We start from the raw sequence: 18,282 nt of genomic DNA on the forward strand, positions 1-18,282 counted from the left end.
GTGGTAAAAATCAAATTTTTATGATCTAATGTAACATTCAAAATTTCATGCAAACTGACTTGGGTGGTACCTGAGATGTATGTGTGGAATAATCCAGATAAATAACCTATGTGTATCTATTTAAAATAAATTTTTGAAAAAATCTACCTCTTGAGATACACCGGTATGTTTTGTGTATGTTTCTATAATCAATCAATCAATCAATTAATCAATCAGTCAATCTTTATTCCAGAAACAAGTTGGTCCATGGTACACATACAAAAAGATAAATAATATATTGCATTTTCTATGTATTTTTTCCTAATTTTGTTTTTGTTTTTTCTCATGCAACTTTGATATTCCGCTTATATTAAATATTTAAAAAAACATTGTGACAGTTAAAGTGAAATTTTCATATTTATCGGGTCTATATAAGATTACATATAATTTATAACAATATACCATAAAAATAATGATATAATACTTTTTAAAAAAATGCATTTCCTGGTCGAAATTAGGTAGAAATTGGTTCTGTTGAAAAGATGCGCGCTCATTTAATAGTCCTTAAACGCACCCTTTAAACCAAACAAATCTCGCGAGATTACAGTCTCGGTTACGGCGGACGGGGAAAGAGAAGTGCAGTTGTTTGTTTGGGTTTTTTTTACAGGCAAAATGGGAACCCTTTCTTTCTTTGGCTATGTTTTGGGACTATATGTCCTAATCGCTTGCACATTAGCGTCCTCGGACGTGTTTAACAGCGTTCTGGGAAGCACCGCATCCTGCCATAAGTCATGCGGAATGACATACAGTTTGCACACGTATCCACGGGTGAGGACTTTTATCTTGCTTGTGTCAGCTAGCTTGCGCTAACGTTATGCAATTTACGCAATTAAGAACAATCGTCGTCCTGTTCTGTCGTTTGATGCATTGTTGTTCGAAACTGTGAGTGGGTTATATAAGCAGTCGAGAGTGCGTAATGTTTCGCATTCAACTGGTCCTTTTGATGTGTTTTTGCGTTTTCAGGAGGAGGAACTATACGCCTGTCAGAGAGGCTGCCGTCTGTTCTCCATTTGCCACTTCGTCCGTGACAGCGACGATTTGAATCAGACCAAATCTGAGTGTGAATCAAGTAAGTAAATGAAGGCTTTTAACTTCACACCCACACGCTTCAGGCCTGTAGGACGAGACTTGTCAGTGGACTTAAATGATCTATTGTTGGATTCTGCACAAAGCTGCTGACAAAAAATAAGCCTAGAAAAAGCTTTCAATGCGCTCCTGCTGTCATTTTGTAAATGTACCTGCATCCACACATCCATTTTTTTTATTACATCCATCTGTTTGTCCATCATTCAGCACTTGGTTTTTCTGTTTATCATTCTTTGAAGCATTTTTGTCCATCCATTCTAATATCCATACCTTCATATGTCATCACATATCCAACCATCATTTGTCCCTTCTGTTCATCATGCATTCATTCATTTGTTGCTCACCAACCATCTAGTAACTTGCAACAGTATTTAGTCACTATTTTGTCATTTTTTTTGTCAATTCAGTTTTGATTGGGATTAGTTGGGATAGATCAGGGTTCGGCAACCTTTACGACCCGCAGAGCCACTTTTACCCTCACTCCAGCTAAACAAATTTTGTTTAGAGCCACAAAAGATACACATCTCTTTGAAACGAGAGCTTGTTTTTATAGTAAACTATAGGAAATTAGTTTAAAAAAAATTATTTAATGAACAGTATTTTTATGTTTAGGTTTAACACATTTTTTTTCAATTGGACATTTGAGTTTTATAGCAAATGGCATCAAAATTATGAAAAAGCCAATTGTTTGCGACCTATTGACAAAAAGACACTTCATTTAGCTATAGCAAAATATTCTACACACCATTAGTTTCTTTCTTTCTGGAAATGTTACGCATATATTGCAGAACCAAATTCATCCTAAAGCTAGCAGTTTTAAATTACCTTTACATTTAGAAACATTGACCAGTTTTTCTCCACTGCATTTTTGGTCTAAATTTTCAAGAGCCAAAACTGAAGGTGTATAGAGTCACAGGTTGCAGACCCCTGGGATAGACTAACACAAAGTAGTATATAACTGTGAAGTGGAACAAAAAGGAAACATGTTTTTCACACACCTTAACAAATACCACACCAATCAATCTATTAGGAGTTTTATTCAAATAATTTTTTGCAAGGATCTGTGTTTGTGTTACATTTATCATGGTGACCTTCTCTATTCATTTCCAGAAATGTACTTTAAAATTCAGAAAGGTTTCACCAGGAAAAGTATGGCGGATTGACATGAAATATGTGAAGGGACCAATAAAATCTAAAATTAGCTTTTGTTGCATGCCTCTAAAACTGTTTTGTGCCATCTGTCACTCCAAACTCACGCAGCCTGTCGGGAAGCCTACGCCCAGCCTGATGAGCAGTACGCGTGCAACATGGGCTGCAACAACCAGCTTCCATTTGCGGAGCAGCGTCAAGATCAGGTACGCCGCTTGCTGGTTGGATACAGAATGTCTCTCAAGGAATAGTGGCGTGCTCAGTCTGCGTGTTGTTTTCTAAACAGTTGGAGGCCATGATGCCGAGGATTCATCTCCTCTATCCCCTGACTTTGGTCAGAGGCTTTTGGGATGACGTAATGAGTCAGGCCCACAGCTTCATCACTTCCACCTGGACGTTCTACCTTCAGGCTGATGATGGAAAAGTTGTTATTTTCCAGGTACTGGACTGAAGACCAGCCACGCCTGGTGACTGGTTCTAATAAGATTGACCACTTTATTCTTTTTAATTTAGTAAATGTCAAAAGTACAAATTGTCTCCCATGTTTTTCAGTCCGAACCGCAGGTTAGGATTTTCTCCCACATTGAACTGGACAATGATTTTAAGGAGGAGCCTCAGAAGAGCTGTAAGCACTTCAGTCTATTATTTGATGTTGTGGTCTTTAATGCTTTTGCAAAAATGAGCTCATTTAGAACAAATTCTAAATGTAGTAATGCACAGTTCAGGTCGGAGGTTTTCATGCACTCCTCATGGGCGTGCATGCAAAATTACATGAATAAAAGTTAGACTTGGACTTTATATGATCTATGTGCAGTTTATGATAATTTTTAATTGCTTGGTTTCCTGGCACGGGCATAGCCCATATATTTTAATAATGTTGAATTCTGGTCCTTTTTGAACACCCAACTGTGTCTAAAATTCAACTTTCAAGGTGTTGGTCTGGAAAGTTGTCACACAATTAAATATCATCATCATCATTATTTTCTTTGTATATGACACCAGCCAGGGATGAGTAAAAACTGACAGTATGGTTGGGATAGTTGCTTTTTAAACTCTTTAGCTGTTTTTTTTCTACTGTTGATACTATGTGTGTGTGTGTGTGTGTGTGTGTGTGTGTGTGTGTGTGTGTGTGTGTGTGTGTGTGTGTGTGTGTGTGTGTGTGTGTGTGTGTGTGTGTGTGTGTGTGTGTGTGTGTGTGTGTGTGTGTGTGTGTGTGTGTGTGTGTGTGTGTGTATACACACACACACAAACGAAAGGGTATTATTTAATGTAGGTATTCTGTCCTGTTTAAAGCTACGGTGGCACTACATAATGCAAGTAGTGTATAGAGGAACCCAATTTTAAAATGGCGTTTCTTTTTTTAGAGCAACACTTCTTTATGATGAGACGTACAGCAGTCGATTTATAGCCAAAAAGACTGATTCATTTCTAATTTCCTGTACTTTTTTGTCACTTTTATCATTATTGAAGTAAATACCACAAACTATTGTGAGAAACCTTTTATGTCCAGATCACCTATCCCAGGCACCGGTACAACTGCCTGTGAACCCCCCGCCACCCCACCCCCACTCCACCCCTCCTACCTTGATGCTATCAGCATGCTAAACTGCTGATTCGGCTGTTTAGCAGACCGGCATTTGGCTTGTCTATGTGGGTGGCTGGCTGCGAATGTATGTCAAGCCTGTAGGTACACCTTCCTTTCTTAGCGCCCCTTCAGTCAGTCCATGTTAACTTTGAACCACCTTCTCTGTGGAAAATGACACTGACCTTTTTCCTGTTTATGATCGGCCTGAGCCTTGCTGTTGCTTCGGTTGCTTTTGAGCATCCCTACCAATCTTACATATCATCTGACGGATACATCTTGATCAGATTTTTTATTCAACTTTGACACAACACGACATCTATATAAAACTAGTTCTGGAATGGATACAGCAGGCTCTAACAGAACATCTGTAAATGCCTTCCTAAAGCCCCCCCGACCTCAATCCTATGGAGAATATCTGGATTATCTTAAAAATTGGGAATCTGCCAGGAAAAATGACTCTATTTAAACAAATTCTGCCTAGAGGAGTGCTGTCAGACATGTTTCAGAAGCTTTACTGCTACAGAAACGACTGATGAAGAAAACTGCACCAATGTTGTGTTTTTTTTTATAACCTTGTGTCAATAAGGGCATATTCACGATATATTCGAATAGTGGACTCAATTCTTGTTTAAAATAAAAATCACTGAGTGTTTAGTGCTCTCCTTCCAACCTATAAACGCAAGTTTAATTTGTAAATTACAGTCAGGATCAGTGTTTTATTTACCTTATTGATGAAGTATACATTGTGATTAGAGATGCAGTGAATTGAATATTGTATATAATAAAATGCAATGTTATTTAAAACCTTTTTTTTAAATACTCACATGAAGTCTATATTCTCCTTTTTCCAAGTCCATGAGCTGAGCAGTCCTATTTACAAAGAATACCATCGCACTTTAATCCAAGAGAGAGACAGAGACCTGTCTGGCGAGCGCAGCTATGACGACGGATACAACCTTTTCAGCTGCCTGTCAAGGTTTGCACTTTTCCGTTGTCTTATCTGAGCCGGACTCCGCGTCCTGTGGCGCTACACGGGCTAACCGTGTTTGTGCTTTTCTCCCCAGGAACCCCTGGCTGCCTGGGTGGATCCTAACGACCACTTTAATTCTGTCTGTGATGGTCCTGATCTGGATCTGCTGCGCTACTGTGGCAACTGCTGTGGATCAATACGTACCTGCTGAGGTAAGCCCTGGGATGATTAGTTTAACCTGTTCTGACCCGTTATTTGTGTTTGGCTTTTTTTTGTTGTTGTTATTTTTCTTTTTCTTTTTAAAAGGATCCAAAATCCTGAAGGTTTTTCTGAGAACCTCAAATGGTTTACACTAAAATATCTTCAGAAATACTCTAAAGTTTGACTTGAAGTAGAAGCTACGTTATTCAAGAGGGGTTAAACCTTCAGATTGTACTGTAAATTATAGCCTCTGGGCTTTTATTTTTTAGCTTAATGTTTTTTGACATATTTCTTAAGACATCAAAGTAAAAAGACTGCAAATGCTGCCTTTCAAATCTTTTTTTTTTCTGTTAAAGAAGCAGACATCCATGAATTAAATTGAATTTTAATCTATTAGACCAACACAAAGTATTATATATAGTCGTGAAGTGTAAAGGAAATATTTTTACACATGCTGCATTTGAGTCTTTTGGGTATGTCCCACAAACATTTTTTCTTTTTTTTCCCAAATGCATGAATATCCTGTGATCTAAATCATTTCATCATGTCCCTGGCTTTATGTTTTGAGTTGTTGCGCAGCTGGAAGATGAACCTCCTCCAGTTTCTTGGTTTCTTGGTCTGAAAATTGTGATTAATTTTACTTTGACGTCTCAGTCTTACATTAATTGGTGTTGGTCTAGCCAATAATGATGTAATTTATTCCAAAATGTGATGAAATAATGAATCGTGATAAAGCTGATAACAAAAGGATAAATAGGTTTCAGGAATATAAATCTAGATTTAGATGTCACTCTGTAAAATCTGCATGCGGTCTGATTGATTTAACACGCAAACCTCTCTGTCTCTGTTTTGTTCCTCTCACCTTTCAGAAACTGAGCATCTATGGGGACAGTCACTACATCAAAGAGCAGAAACTGACTCCTTACCCAGCATCCTCTCTGATTATCATCACCTCCAAGGGCCCAGAGGAAGAGGCTGGGCCACTTCCCTCCAAGGTGAACCTGGGACAGTCCAATATCTAGAAACCACAGCTGCACTCCCGAATGAACCTTCTTCTTGATTTAATAATTTTCAGTTTCTTTTTTTTTTTCTTTATCCTCCCATTTAAGGCCTGAGTTGGTTGTGGTCTCAGCAGAACTTTCAGATCATTCAGTGTTAACTGATTTGTCCTTGCTTTATTCAAATCTTAAGTTGGAGTGATTCAAACTTTTTTTTCTGTATAATTGTGACATAATGGTATATTGAGGGTAATAAAGGAATAAAATGTTTTAAGATTTTTCCTGCAGGTTTGGTGTGTGCTTTAGTTTTCTGTCGGTGTGTGTTTTTTATTGAATGTAATGATCTGACTTGAAGTGATGCAGGTTTTTACCCAAATGCACAATGTTTTTGGAAATGTAGGTCGCGTGCATACTGCCGACTCTATTTTGTTAACATGTTGGTATTGCTGTGACATCCTGATCCGTTTTACAGTAAAAGTCTGTGCTTCTAATTAAATGAGATGGTACATGCGGTTGAGTCTTTTCTGCTTCGCTGTTTGTTTACTTAGTAATAAGAATAAAGTACAGCTCTGTCAAACTGTTTATGTGGTTATTTGAAATCACGATGTTCTGTTTCACTTTTGGGTAAAATTGGGGAAGAGAAAACCTGCCAGTGTGGGTCGACTGCTGCAGACGCCTAAAAGCAAGACTGGTGGAAACGGCGATGAATTTGTCACAAACATTTGCCTTACGTTATAAATTGGTTGGAAAAAAACAGATTCAGAACTCAGGCAATTTCAGTCTGGGATAAAATATGTGCAGGAACACCAGGGTAAACTTTAGGAGCTAAAGCATCTGTTCCAAAAAAAACTAGTTTTGATGTGTGCTGTTGAAATACAAAACTTTATCCACGTTTTATCTCGCTAGCTGTCGGGGAAACCTCAGGTTGTCCTCTATTCTGTTTACTTAAAATTGGCAGCGAAACAACTCAGCATAATGTTACCACCACGACCCTCAGCTGTTGGTTTAGCGTTCAGGCTTCATCTTTATTCGAACATACTTCTTGTCACTATGTCCAAATGCCTCAAGCTTTGTCAAATCTGACCATAAAGCATTTTTTTTTTCTACAAAAAGCAGTTGGTTTCTTTTTGTAACCAACTGTGACTTTAAGACAAGCTTGACTGTGGTGATTTTGGAACAAGGGCTTCCTCGTTGGTTAGCATCAAGTCCATGTTGACGCTAAATATGCTTCACTGTCAAGTCACACTGGTGTTCCAGCATCTTCCGGTTTATGACAGGGTTTCATAGTTTTTTGCTTTTTGTCTGCTGGTGATAGTTTGGGTCAAGGTGTGGCTTTTCAACCTAAGAACTCTATCATGCTGTGGGTCTATTTCACTGCCAGTGTTAAAGGTACATTGGAAAACTCCAAATTCTTCAACTTCCCCTCAACAACTGGAAGGTTTAACTATTAATTAAACCAGGACTATATATATATATATATATATATATATATATATATATAGTATATATATATATATATATATATTTGAGCCCATATGTATGGCCTTTGTCCCTCTGTGAACTGCACATAATTTGCACAATTTAAAACTTAGGTACCCACTTCTACTTTTAAAAAGATTTTTAAAGTTGTTTGTTGTATAATGTCACCCTTAAAACAATTCAAACGCATCTTTAAATGCCCTGAATTAGTCTAATATTTGTGTGATTCTTTAGTTTATGTAAGCCTCTCAACGTTTTTTCCAATAAAATCCTCCGTTGGATTTCAAAGCTGCAGAAAAGGAAGAAAAGGGCTCTTGCAAAATACAAAATTTTTATTCATTTTAAAAAAAGTGAAAACATACACATCTTTCCCAAAAGTAAGTAGACTGCAAAATGGATCTTGTGAATGCTACATGTTGACTGCTGCTCCCATATTGTTTTTTTTTTTATTATGGAATGCTGCCCGGACACATTCCATTTTTTAGTAGCTGTTCAACAGGTCTGTGTCCTCTGCAGTGAAAACTAATGATGAGCATTTTGTTTTGGTCGGAGGGCTTTCAGAAGAGGCATCGCACGTGCTTGACTCTAGCGTTCTCTTTCTAATACAAGAGGCGGGATTCTTAATTTGGAGGCATTCGGCTGTGGATGAATCCATGTTCCCTCTCAGACGATCGCTTGCTGTAGGTTTGTAGAAATGTAGTTTCTCCATGTTGGCCTCCTTCCCGTCAATCAGGGGTGACGCATTCAGTACCTCTCTGACAAACTTCTGCCTGCCAACTACATAAAAAATAAAGAGAAATTGTTCAAAAGCTCTGTGTTTGAACAGACTTACAGATTAAAACGAAACGTGTAAAATACTTACAAAAGCGAAGAGCCGAGGCCCTTGACTCTTCCATTTTTTTCTGTTTAGGCATCTGGCAGCCACTCGTTTCCCACTGATTTACAACCTGTGAGTAAGACAAGTACGGCTACGTGATTCCGCTCATTTAAGCACGCTATCTGTAATCCCAGTATTGCCTAAAAATCCTTACCTGTTCTGCCCAACCTTCTGTTTTACACCCCGAGTGATCGAAGGTGTTCAGAGGTTTCTCGGAATGAATCAGCCCCAACAGGTTCCACACGGCTGTCTTCAAAGCTGTGCCGAGCTGATATACAAATGGCAGATTATTGACAGGGCCACAAAAAAAAAAAAAAAACAGCCACATCTGTATAGTTCCTGGCACAAAGATTCACACCACTTTCCAATTTTACTACATTACAAACTAGGGCTGGACAATAATTCAATAACAATGCATATCGATCAACAGACGTATATCGATGACAGCAAAAAAAAGGGTCAATAAAAAGTTTAATAGAACAGATTTCTTTCCTTTTGAATTCTAGCCATATAGGTTAATATTACAGTCATTACATCCAACCAATCACAACGCCGACCAAGAAATGCCCCGCCCCCTTCAAAGAGTTCAAAGAGTACAAAGAGCATGTGACCTTTTTTCTTTTTTAAAAACTTGCAGTTTTGGTAAAAAGTTGGTTGAATAAAGGGTTGAGTTTGAATTCAGGGTTTGTGTGTTCTGTATCTAAAAATAGGTCGCTAAGCAACAGCATAAAATGAGCAGGGCTGCACTTAAAAACACATGTTTTGAATTTGTTGTTAATTATCGATATCGATCAATATGATTTTTATTTTATCAATACGCTTTTTATCTATAATCGTCCAGCCCTATTACATTGTAAAATAATCATCTGTATATTATGCTATTGTACATATCTGTAAATCTCTATTCATAGTAATATCCACCTGTATATTATATTTGGTACATATCCAGCTGTAAATTTAGTTCACAATACTAGTTATCTATATATACATATCCGTACATATCTGTAAAACTCTATTTATAGTAATATCCACCTGTATATTATATTCGGTACATATGCAGCTGTAAATTTAGTTCACAATACTAGTTATCTATATATTATACTCATAGGACAAATCTATCAGTAAAATTCTGTCTATAATAGTATCCATTTCTATATTTATTCAGTAAAAACCCATGTCATGTACTTATGCAACCATTGTTTATCCTGCACTTGCTGCTATTGCACTTCTGGTTAGACCTAAACTGCATTTCGTTGGCTTGTAACGACAATAAAGTTGAATCTAATCTAATCTAATCTAAACACAATTTTACATGCCGATAATACTCTTGGTATTTTACAAAGAAAAGTCTGCATGGCATGCATACATTTGGTTGCTACATAATTCTATACACCTCAGATGTCTTCACTATGTATCTACAATGTTGAAGGTAATAAAAAAATAATAAAAAAAGGAAAATAAACCTTGAATTACAAAGGTAGTGTAGCTGTCCACATAAGCCGGCAGGCCAGGCAAGAAGAGGGTTAATCATGAAAGCAGCCATGTGAACAACGGTAACTCTGGGGGAGCTAGAGAGAAACTGCTGACAGGACAACTATAACATTTGTGCTCCACAGTTTGGGCCTTTAAGCTGCTCTGGTCAGATGACGCCAAAAAAGATCAGGGAAGCTAATCAGCACAGAAGGGAAGATGGGATTTTAACGTGTCAAAAAAATAAATAAAAAAACAAGTTAAAGTTTTTTATTAATTTTTTTGTCTTACCTTCATGTTGGTCCCAGACGCATCAAGCTTCACCAGCTTTGGGAGGCATTTGAGGTATCTCAGAGCCCTTTCTGAGACGGGATTGCCTGTATAAGAAAGGGAAAAAAAAAAAAAAAAAAGACGATACATCATCTTATATTATGTATATTTAAATTTGACGCTGTACATGGCAAAACTACCGACAGGAAACGTCCAGGAGCTCCAGAGAGTCCAGCCCTTTGTGCATTATCCGGACAGGCGCGGTCAGTCTTTGCAGGCCGGCATCTGACAGGTTGTTGCCTCCAATGAACAGCTGAGTCAGGCTGCTGCGGAAGAGAGGATTCAAAATTAGCGCCATATTTTCTGCTAAGCTAAAACAGTCAGCTGAGGTAGTTTGGGCATCTGACCAGGATGCCCCCCACGCTTTAGAGGTTTTCTGGGCACATCCCACCTGAACTCCATATATATATATATATATATATATATATATATATATATATATATATATATATATATATATATATATATATATATATACCTGTCCAGGGTGTACCCCGCCTCTCGCCCAGTGAACACTGGAGATAGGCACCAGCGACCCCATGAGGGATAAAGCGGTTCGGAAAATGGATGGATGGATATATATATATATATATATATATATATATATATATATATATATATATATATATATATATATATATATATATATATATATATATATATATATATATATATTAGGGCTGGGCAACGATTAAAATATTTAATCGCGATTAATCGCATTGTATTTACAAACTCCAAGAATGAATTCAAAAGTAGTGTAAAGAGCACTTTTATTTTAATGTTCTGCTGCCATATGAACAAAAGTGTTGTACCTTTGTAGCACTTATTTTATACTGGATATTTTCAACCCATCTATTAAATTTAGTGCACTAGTTGATCTTTTCTTCATAAGAGAACAGCAAGCACTGCAGCCAAAATATGGCCTTTTTTGACCTGCTGTATATTAGCCAGTCCCTAAGCTTGATGTATCATGAAACTGTTGACCTTTTGGGTTTTGTGGTTTTTATTTTATTATTACAATTAAATAATAATAATAATAATAATAATAATAATAATAATAATGTTATGTTCAGTGTTTTTTCGCTAATCCACCTCTTATATATTTCAATCCTTATGTAATTTTGTCTGTGTTGTGTGCACCTGCCTGTTGCTTTAATCCTATAAATTTCCCCGTCGTGGGATAAAAAAAGGATTAGCTAATGTTATCTTATCTTAAATAACACTTTTTAATATATGTACTGGGTTCTTTCAAGGTCTTAATTACATGTTATGTGTGGGCTCCAGTAACATCCATCCATCCATCCACTGATCTACCTGGATGTTCCCTGGAGGACTGAAACGCCTCAGTCAGAGACGTCTGTGGGTCTGTCGGGGCAATGAGAGAAGTTTCATCTCCTCTCTCCGTTTCTGGGGCTCGACGTTTTCATGTTTTTTCACGTGCTTAGATAAATTTGTTGTGTTTCCACTGAAATGAACCGGCTTTTTACAAAACATACAGCTTGATTTAATTTACGGTATTAGAATAAAGCCAAACGGTGCTACTTCCCCTGTTCATGTTTTTTCGCTGCTGCGGTCTCTCTCAGCTGTTTGTTTGCTAAGTTTGTGTGAGAACTGAGTGGGCGGGCCAGGCTGAGTCTGCGTGCTGATTGGCTGGCACCGCTGAGCCATGTACGAGAGGGGAGGGGGAGCGGGAGTGCTGCCGTGTCACAGCGCGCTGCAGTCAGCGCGCGTGCTGACTGACACTGACTGAAAGCATGTGAGCAACATGCGTTAATGCGTGATAAAATAAATATCGGCGTTAATAGTCTAATGAATTAACGCGAAATTAACGCGTTAACTTGCCCAGCCCTTATATATATATATATATATATATATATATATATATATATATATATATATATATATATATATATATATATATATATATATATATAATTGTGACATAATAGTATATTGAGGGTAATAAAGGAATAAAATGTTTTAAGATTTTTCCTGCAGGTTTGGTGTGTGCTTTAGTTTTCTGTCGGTGTGTGTTTTTTATTGAATGTAATGATCTGACTTGAAGTGATGCAGGTTTTTACCCAAATGCACAACGTTTTTGGTAATGTAGGTCGCGTGCATACAGCTGACTCTATTTTGTTAACATGTTGGTATTGCTGTGACATCCTGATCCGTTTTACAGTAAAAGTCTGTGCTTCTAGTTAAATGAGATGGTACATGCGGTTGAGTATTTTCTGCTTCGCTGTTTGTTTACTTAGTAATAAATAAGAATAAAGTACAGATCTGTCAAAAGGTTTGTGTGGTTATTTGAAATCACAATGTTCTGTTTCACTTTTAGGGAAACAGGCTGCTGTGGAAGAGAGGATTCAAAATTAGCGCCATATTTTCTGCTAAGCTAAAACAGTCAGCTGAGGTGGTTTGGGCATCTGACCAGGATGCCGATGCCAGAACTCCATATATATATATATATATATATATATATATATATATATATATATATATATATATATATATATATATATATATATAGACCATCTGGCCTGGGAACACCTTGGGATCCCCCAGAGTGAGCTGGAGGATGTCCCAGGGGAGAGGGATGTCTGGTTTTCTTTCCTGGATCTGTCACCCTCGTGACCTGATCCCAGGTGAGCAGACGACAATAGATGGACGGATGGATTTTCTGCTAAGTGCATCCTAAAGAGCCCACAGCCTTACCTCGCCAGTGACGTGGATGTGAGATGCCGGAACAGCTCGTGATCATCTCCTAGTCTGCAGCCGAACAAATCCAGAGACTTCAAACTGTGAAAGGTTTTTATCTCAGTGATCCGCTCATGCAGGAGTGGAAACCTGCAGAATTAGAGAAGGAGACAAATAATTGCTGCTGTTTGAGGTAAAAAAAAATTATTAATGGGGCAGGGAGGTGTGGGGCTGAGGAGAAAATGTGTCACATTGCACTGTGAATGCAGTATAGACACACAGTTTGGACTATGTAGTCTGTACCCAAGACAAATTTCCTTTGGGACAATGAAGTTCATCATCATCATCATCATCATCAAAACAATATAAGCCAACCTGTTTCTTAGACAGAGTGATCCGAGCACCAGGTCTCCGTATGCATCGCTGAACAACTTCAAGGCTTTCTGGGAAACGTCGGGGTTTAAAAACACACGGCTCTCCTCTGCGGCCACAAAAAGCCTGTCGCCTATCTGCTCTGGGAAGTCAACCAGAGAGTCCACGTGGTGGATGTTGTCAGCGACGAACAGCAGAGCGATGTCAAAGAGGGACTTAGTGGTGTATCTCAGGCTGCCTTCCTCGTTGTAGGTGAAGACGAAGTGCTCCTTTCTCAGCACAAACGGATTCGTCCTCCTGCATGACGACGAGGAGGAGGATGAGGATGGCAGTGGTTTTGGTTGTGCCAGAATGATGTCACCCACACGACGGAGGTTGCCTCTTTCTCGAACATAAATGGGGCTGTTGTCCATTGCAGACACACACACACAAACTTCTCCTGACTGAGCAGCGGGTTTGAAGAAAGACTCAAAGGAGATCACAAAAGCACTTCTCGGGGTCATTAGCTTAGCTAGCTTAAGCCATGAACAAAGAGAGGCTCTCTTGTGGTCGAGGTTTTATCAGCCACAGCTAGTCGCCATTCTCATTATCGCCGGTTAGGTTGTTGACGAGCAGCAGCGTGCAGCACAGCCAGTCTGTTTTGCTAGCATCCGGCATAGACACGGTTCAGCAAACGGCGCAGAAGAGCATCGTACGTCACTACGCCGCCATATTGGGAAGGGCGTTTTTGGGAAAACAGGCAAAACGCTGTTCGGCACAGTCCATTGCGTCAAGAGTTTTTAGTGAAGCTGTGTGTTGTACTGCTGCAATCCTCCTTAATAATAAAATGTTGTTCTATTTCACTTAAGATAGGAAGTGAATTAATAATAATAATAATAATAATAATAATAATAATAAATAAAGCATGTAATTAAAAAAGTATTAGAAAAATATAAACAATTTGTATATATTTGTACACAACTGAAAGCCTCCCTGTCTACATAAAACAGTATATCCTGTGCTGTACTGTACCAAACAAACCAACAACCTCTTCACAAATAGTGGGTCCAGCTTTGTCACAATATAATTTTGTATCAATTTGTTTGGATGACGATACAATATTTGCCGATATCACAAAGTTTGTTATGATTTCCGATCGATGCAATCAATTTGATGCAATATCAGCTGCCCATCTCACACTATCTACATTGATATCAACTCACCAAAAAGTATATTATTTGACCATTTTATTTCTAAACTCCTACTGTGTATGATTTAAATCATAAACGGCTAATTTTAAAATATGATAACAGATCACCTGTTGACTATAGTCTCATGCCTGAATTTCAAAATAAAGGTGCATCTTACAAATGATGATATGGATTGATATTTTCATTTTGCATCGCTCTATATGGATCGGTAATCATTGAGCCAATATGTATCCATGTGTTATGACAACCCTACGACTCATGACCCACAGAGGCACAAGAGTGGCTCACAGACCAATACACTACACAAGACCCCTGTCACCACCAATCCCCCATCCTTGACTACCATCTTCACCATCCCACTAAAGCATTCCACAAGATCCCTAAGACCAGTGTTTACTTACTGAACAAGTCTACATTTTAATATTTATATATTTAGATCCTTTAAATATACGGGTCACTGCTTTTAATCTACAGTGATCCTTTTATTGCTTGACCTATTCACATAAAACCAGACTGGACTCCACAACAACAATAATAATAATTATTATTATTGCTGTAGATACAACAATAATGAGTGGTAATGGCAAAATGCATAATCTAAACAGGATTTGAAGGTCTCATTTGAACGAAACAGTAAAACTAAACACTGTGTAGTTGTCACACTTAAAATTAAACCAACTAAACTAAATAGTGTTTTGATTCTCATAGGTAAATTAAGTTTTAGCACATCTTAATTACTTTGTTTTTCCTGTTGCTTGTTTTGTCTTATTTTTATAGACCCTTTTCACAGTGACGTCATGCAACTTCCGTTCTGCGGTGAAGCAGGGTATCTTTACTTCCGCTTTCTCCGCGAGCAGTGTTTTTACATAGGGAATTCACACAGTCCCTCACCAATTTACCCAAATTTCGTTTGGGAGACGTGCACAGACTGGTACAAAAGCTTCCGGCCACACCAGCCTCCAAACTCGACAAAGATGACAAGTTCTTTGTGGAACAGTACCTTTTCGATTATGAAGGTAAGAGCTTTGTCTTCTTAGCTCTGTTGTTAGCATAGATGCTAGGATAATGGTAGCTATGCTACCAACAGGACTTTTGTCATTTATTAGTTTTCTATTTCTCCATTATATTGCTACGCTAGCTTTATTGCTATATCAGCTATTCTGTTTCACAGCTTTTAGTCAATGAGTCACACCAGGGATATAGTTGATGTATAATGTTGAGCCTTTTCTTACTTTGTTTTGGAACTGTGTCAATGCTGTTGGCCACTTGGTCACAGCTCTATGAATAAAAATGAGGAGCCTCATTCCCTCCCGTTTTTTTTTGTGTGTAGTATTTTACTGAAGTTGCAGACTTTTGCAGTATCCCACAAAATTCCTCTGTGGGTTCAGGGTGTTTCTCAGTCTCGTCAGTAGATCTGGAGCCTCAATTAATAAAATAATTCTGCCCATTCCTGTTAAAACTGTGATAGTTTAGGACATCATAGACTGAGAAAGACGCTGTCAATAATGTTGCAAGCACACTGCATGCACACTAATAATCAGTTCTTTATAGTATTTATGGATTATGCTGCTGTCGGGGCAAACCCCTTGTGTCCTATACTGTTATTTTTCAGGAACTGACCAAAAAAACATGGATTTAAAAAAACTTCAGACATCACACTTCATATATTTTAGTTATTTATTACATAGATACTTCATAGCAGCTCTGTCCATTTTACCTTTTACCTGTCCTGTTTATCCTGCTGCCTTGCTCCGGTTCCCCTTTGACTTACAGAAGAGCCTGCTGCCGAGCTCTGGTGGGTTCTCCCCTGAACTGTCAATTTTCTGCCCAGCTGTGGACCCTGCTGCCTGATCCTGGTTCCAAGAAGTCTCTCTCTGGGCCGTCAGCTCCTGCCAACACCATCACCCTGTTCCCGTGCAGTTCTACCTCGCTGGTTACATCACCCTCCATCCCATCAAACCTTCAATAAAGACTTTCATTTTAAGTCCCTTGTGTGTGGTTCTGGGTTCATCCATGGACAAATTAGATTTAGACAACTTTATTTGTCATTATGTATGCACAGAGTGCGTACAGAACGAAATTCCGTTTGCATACAGCTTGAGAATTACAGTAAATTACAGCAGTGATTTAACAGTAAACAATTGAAATGTAAACAATGCAGGAGAAAGAGACAGTGTGCGATCAGTGTACAGGTGAGTATTTTTAAAAACCATTTGTATGTGCAGAAATTAATTAATTTCTCAGATTAATTTCCTTTCATTAACAAATTGATTTTGACAGCTCTAATAAAATTTTACGTGGTGAGCCACTGAAATTATCTTGGGAATAGCTAAATTAACTTATAACTCAATTATCTTTAAGAAAGAAAGATGGAGTTTAATTTGTTAAAGACCACTTGCAGAAACATAGGTGTCCTCGGAAGAGAAGTGCTGACTGCAGGCGTAAGTGCTGCCACGAAGGATTTTAAAATTTGGCCCCTCGTCTCTTCTTATTGCCGTCACCAAACGGGCTCCAGTCTCAGCATCAGCCGGGAAGTCATGAACACTGAGATATGGAAAGTTTTTTTTTTGTTGTTCGAACACTGTGGGACACTGCAGTAGCGGTTTCTCTGTGATTGTGCCATGCTTGGTGGATATGATGCTGCTGAGAGATGGACACAAGGGGAGAAAAAAATAGATTAACTATAATACTTTTTAAAACCTTTATTTAACCAGATAAACTCCCATTGAGATTAAGATCTCTTTTTTAAAGGTTGATCTGACTAAGAGGTCAGCAGCACATGTCATTACTAATACAGTATAATAAAAACAATTTCAGGCTTCTACTTAAAATATACAGTATTTTGCACAAAAACTAAAAAAAAGTGCATTAATATAAGTGCAAATAATATTATGAAGAAAATTCATTATAATACACAGAAAATTCAGAAACAGAAGTACTGTCCAATAGACCCACGGTAATTTTTTTTAGGAATGAACAAAAAGATTCAAATGGAATAAGATCTTTTTAATTCAGTGACTGCAATTATATATATATAACATGTCACCATAATCAAGTAAAGGGAACAATGTAGCAGATAAATGTCTCTTTTTTCACTCAGTGAACAAGATTTATTTCTATAATAGCAAAGCTACAGTAATCATTTTATAACATCTACATCAGATTAATGACAGGTAAAGTAAGCTAACAAGCTGCTCCATGTTAGCTTTGATCTTCATGTTACTGTCCCAATCAAAGCATCTTTATAACAGCAATGATCGCTACAAATACTAAGGAAAATAAAGATAGTCAATGCCACACATTGTGGTCTCAGTCTTACCTTATGAAATCGCGCTGATTATCAGTGAAACACGTCTTCACCTCCCGAATTTTCTATGTAAAAGCATGTAGCCGGAAGTAAAGATACCCTGCTCCGCTTCAAAACGGAAGTTGAGTGACGTCATGTGAAAAGGGTCTATTAGCAGAGAAATTGTATAGTTTTTCTAAATGATCCCCACTCTTAGTACTAAAATACTAAAATACGAATGTATTATATAATGAAAACCAGCTAATCAAGGAAATGTAAACTATTGTTTCTTTTATGCGGAAAACTAAGTTTGCGTGGGTTTTACAAGGCGATTTGCCACCCACAACATGGCGGACTCCTGTGACCCACGTCTCAACGCCCCGCTCGTTGGTTGCTAACTTCACAATAAAAGTTGAGTAAAAGCAGTCCTCGTTTGTATCGGTAGGTAAACCAAAAGTAACGCATTAATTCGCAAAGTCCTGTATCAAAAGATCTTTCAGAGTGATAATAACTTTTATCACACATTGTCCGCTTAATTTGTACCCAAGTTTGT

General features: G+C 37.9%; 2 protein-coding genes across 3 annotated transcripts; one reads left to right on the plus strand and one right to left on the minus strand.

Moving 5' to 3' along the window:
* Nucleotides 1–577: 577 nt before the first annotated feature.
* On the plus strand, nucleotides 578–6,605 carry tmem59 (transmembrane protein 59). The gene is made up of 8 exons (XM_012869496.3): nucleotides 578–807; nucleotides 1,003–1,108; nucleotides 2,386–2,480; nucleotides 2,561–2,713; nucleotides 2,827–2,899; nucleotides 4,712–4,835; nucleotides 4,924–5,041; nucleotides 5,900–6,605. Exons 1-8 carry the CDS (start codon nucleotides 652–654, stop codon nucleotides 6,050–6,052), a joined length of 978 nt encoding a protein of 325 aa, XP_012724950.2. The 5' UTR covers nucleotides 578–651; the 3' UTR covers nucleotides 6,053–6,605.
* A 1,219-nt stretch (nucleotides 6,606–7,824) lies between these two features.
* On the minus strand, nucleotides 7,825–13,936 carry lrrc42 (leucine rich repeat containing 42). 2 transcript variants are annotated; one of them, XM_036138443.1, is made up of 7 exons: nucleotides 13,257–13,936; nucleotides 12,900–13,031; nucleotides 10,329–10,447; nucleotides 10,146–10,231; nucleotides 8,539–8,652; nucleotides 8,370–8,454; nucleotides 7,825–8,284 (listed from the first exon to the last, which is right to left on the minus strand). In XM_036138443.1, exons 1-7 carry the CDS (start codon nucleotides 13,754–13,756, stop codon nucleotides 7,989–7,991), a joined length of 1,332 nt encoding a protein of 443 aa, XP_035994336.1. In that variant the 5' UTR covers nucleotides 13,757–13,936; the 3' UTR covers nucleotides 7,825–7,988. The 2 variants fall into 2 exon arrangements, with proteins under 2 accessions (XP_035994336.1, XP_035994335.1); XM_036138442.1 differs by having other exon boundaries at nucleotides 10,329–10,450; nucleotides 13,257–13,933.
* Between the last annotated feature and the right edge of the window lie 4,346 nt (nucleotides 13,937–18,282).

This window comes from Fundulus heteroclitus, chromosome 6, assembly GCF_011125445.2.
Source record: "Fundulus heteroclitus isolate FHET01 chromosome 6, MU-UCD_Fhet_4.1, whole genome shotgun sequence".
Taxonomy (NCBI): Eukaryota; Metazoa; Chordata; class Actinopteri; order Cyprinodontiformes; family Fundulidae; genus Fundulus; species Fundulus heteroclitus.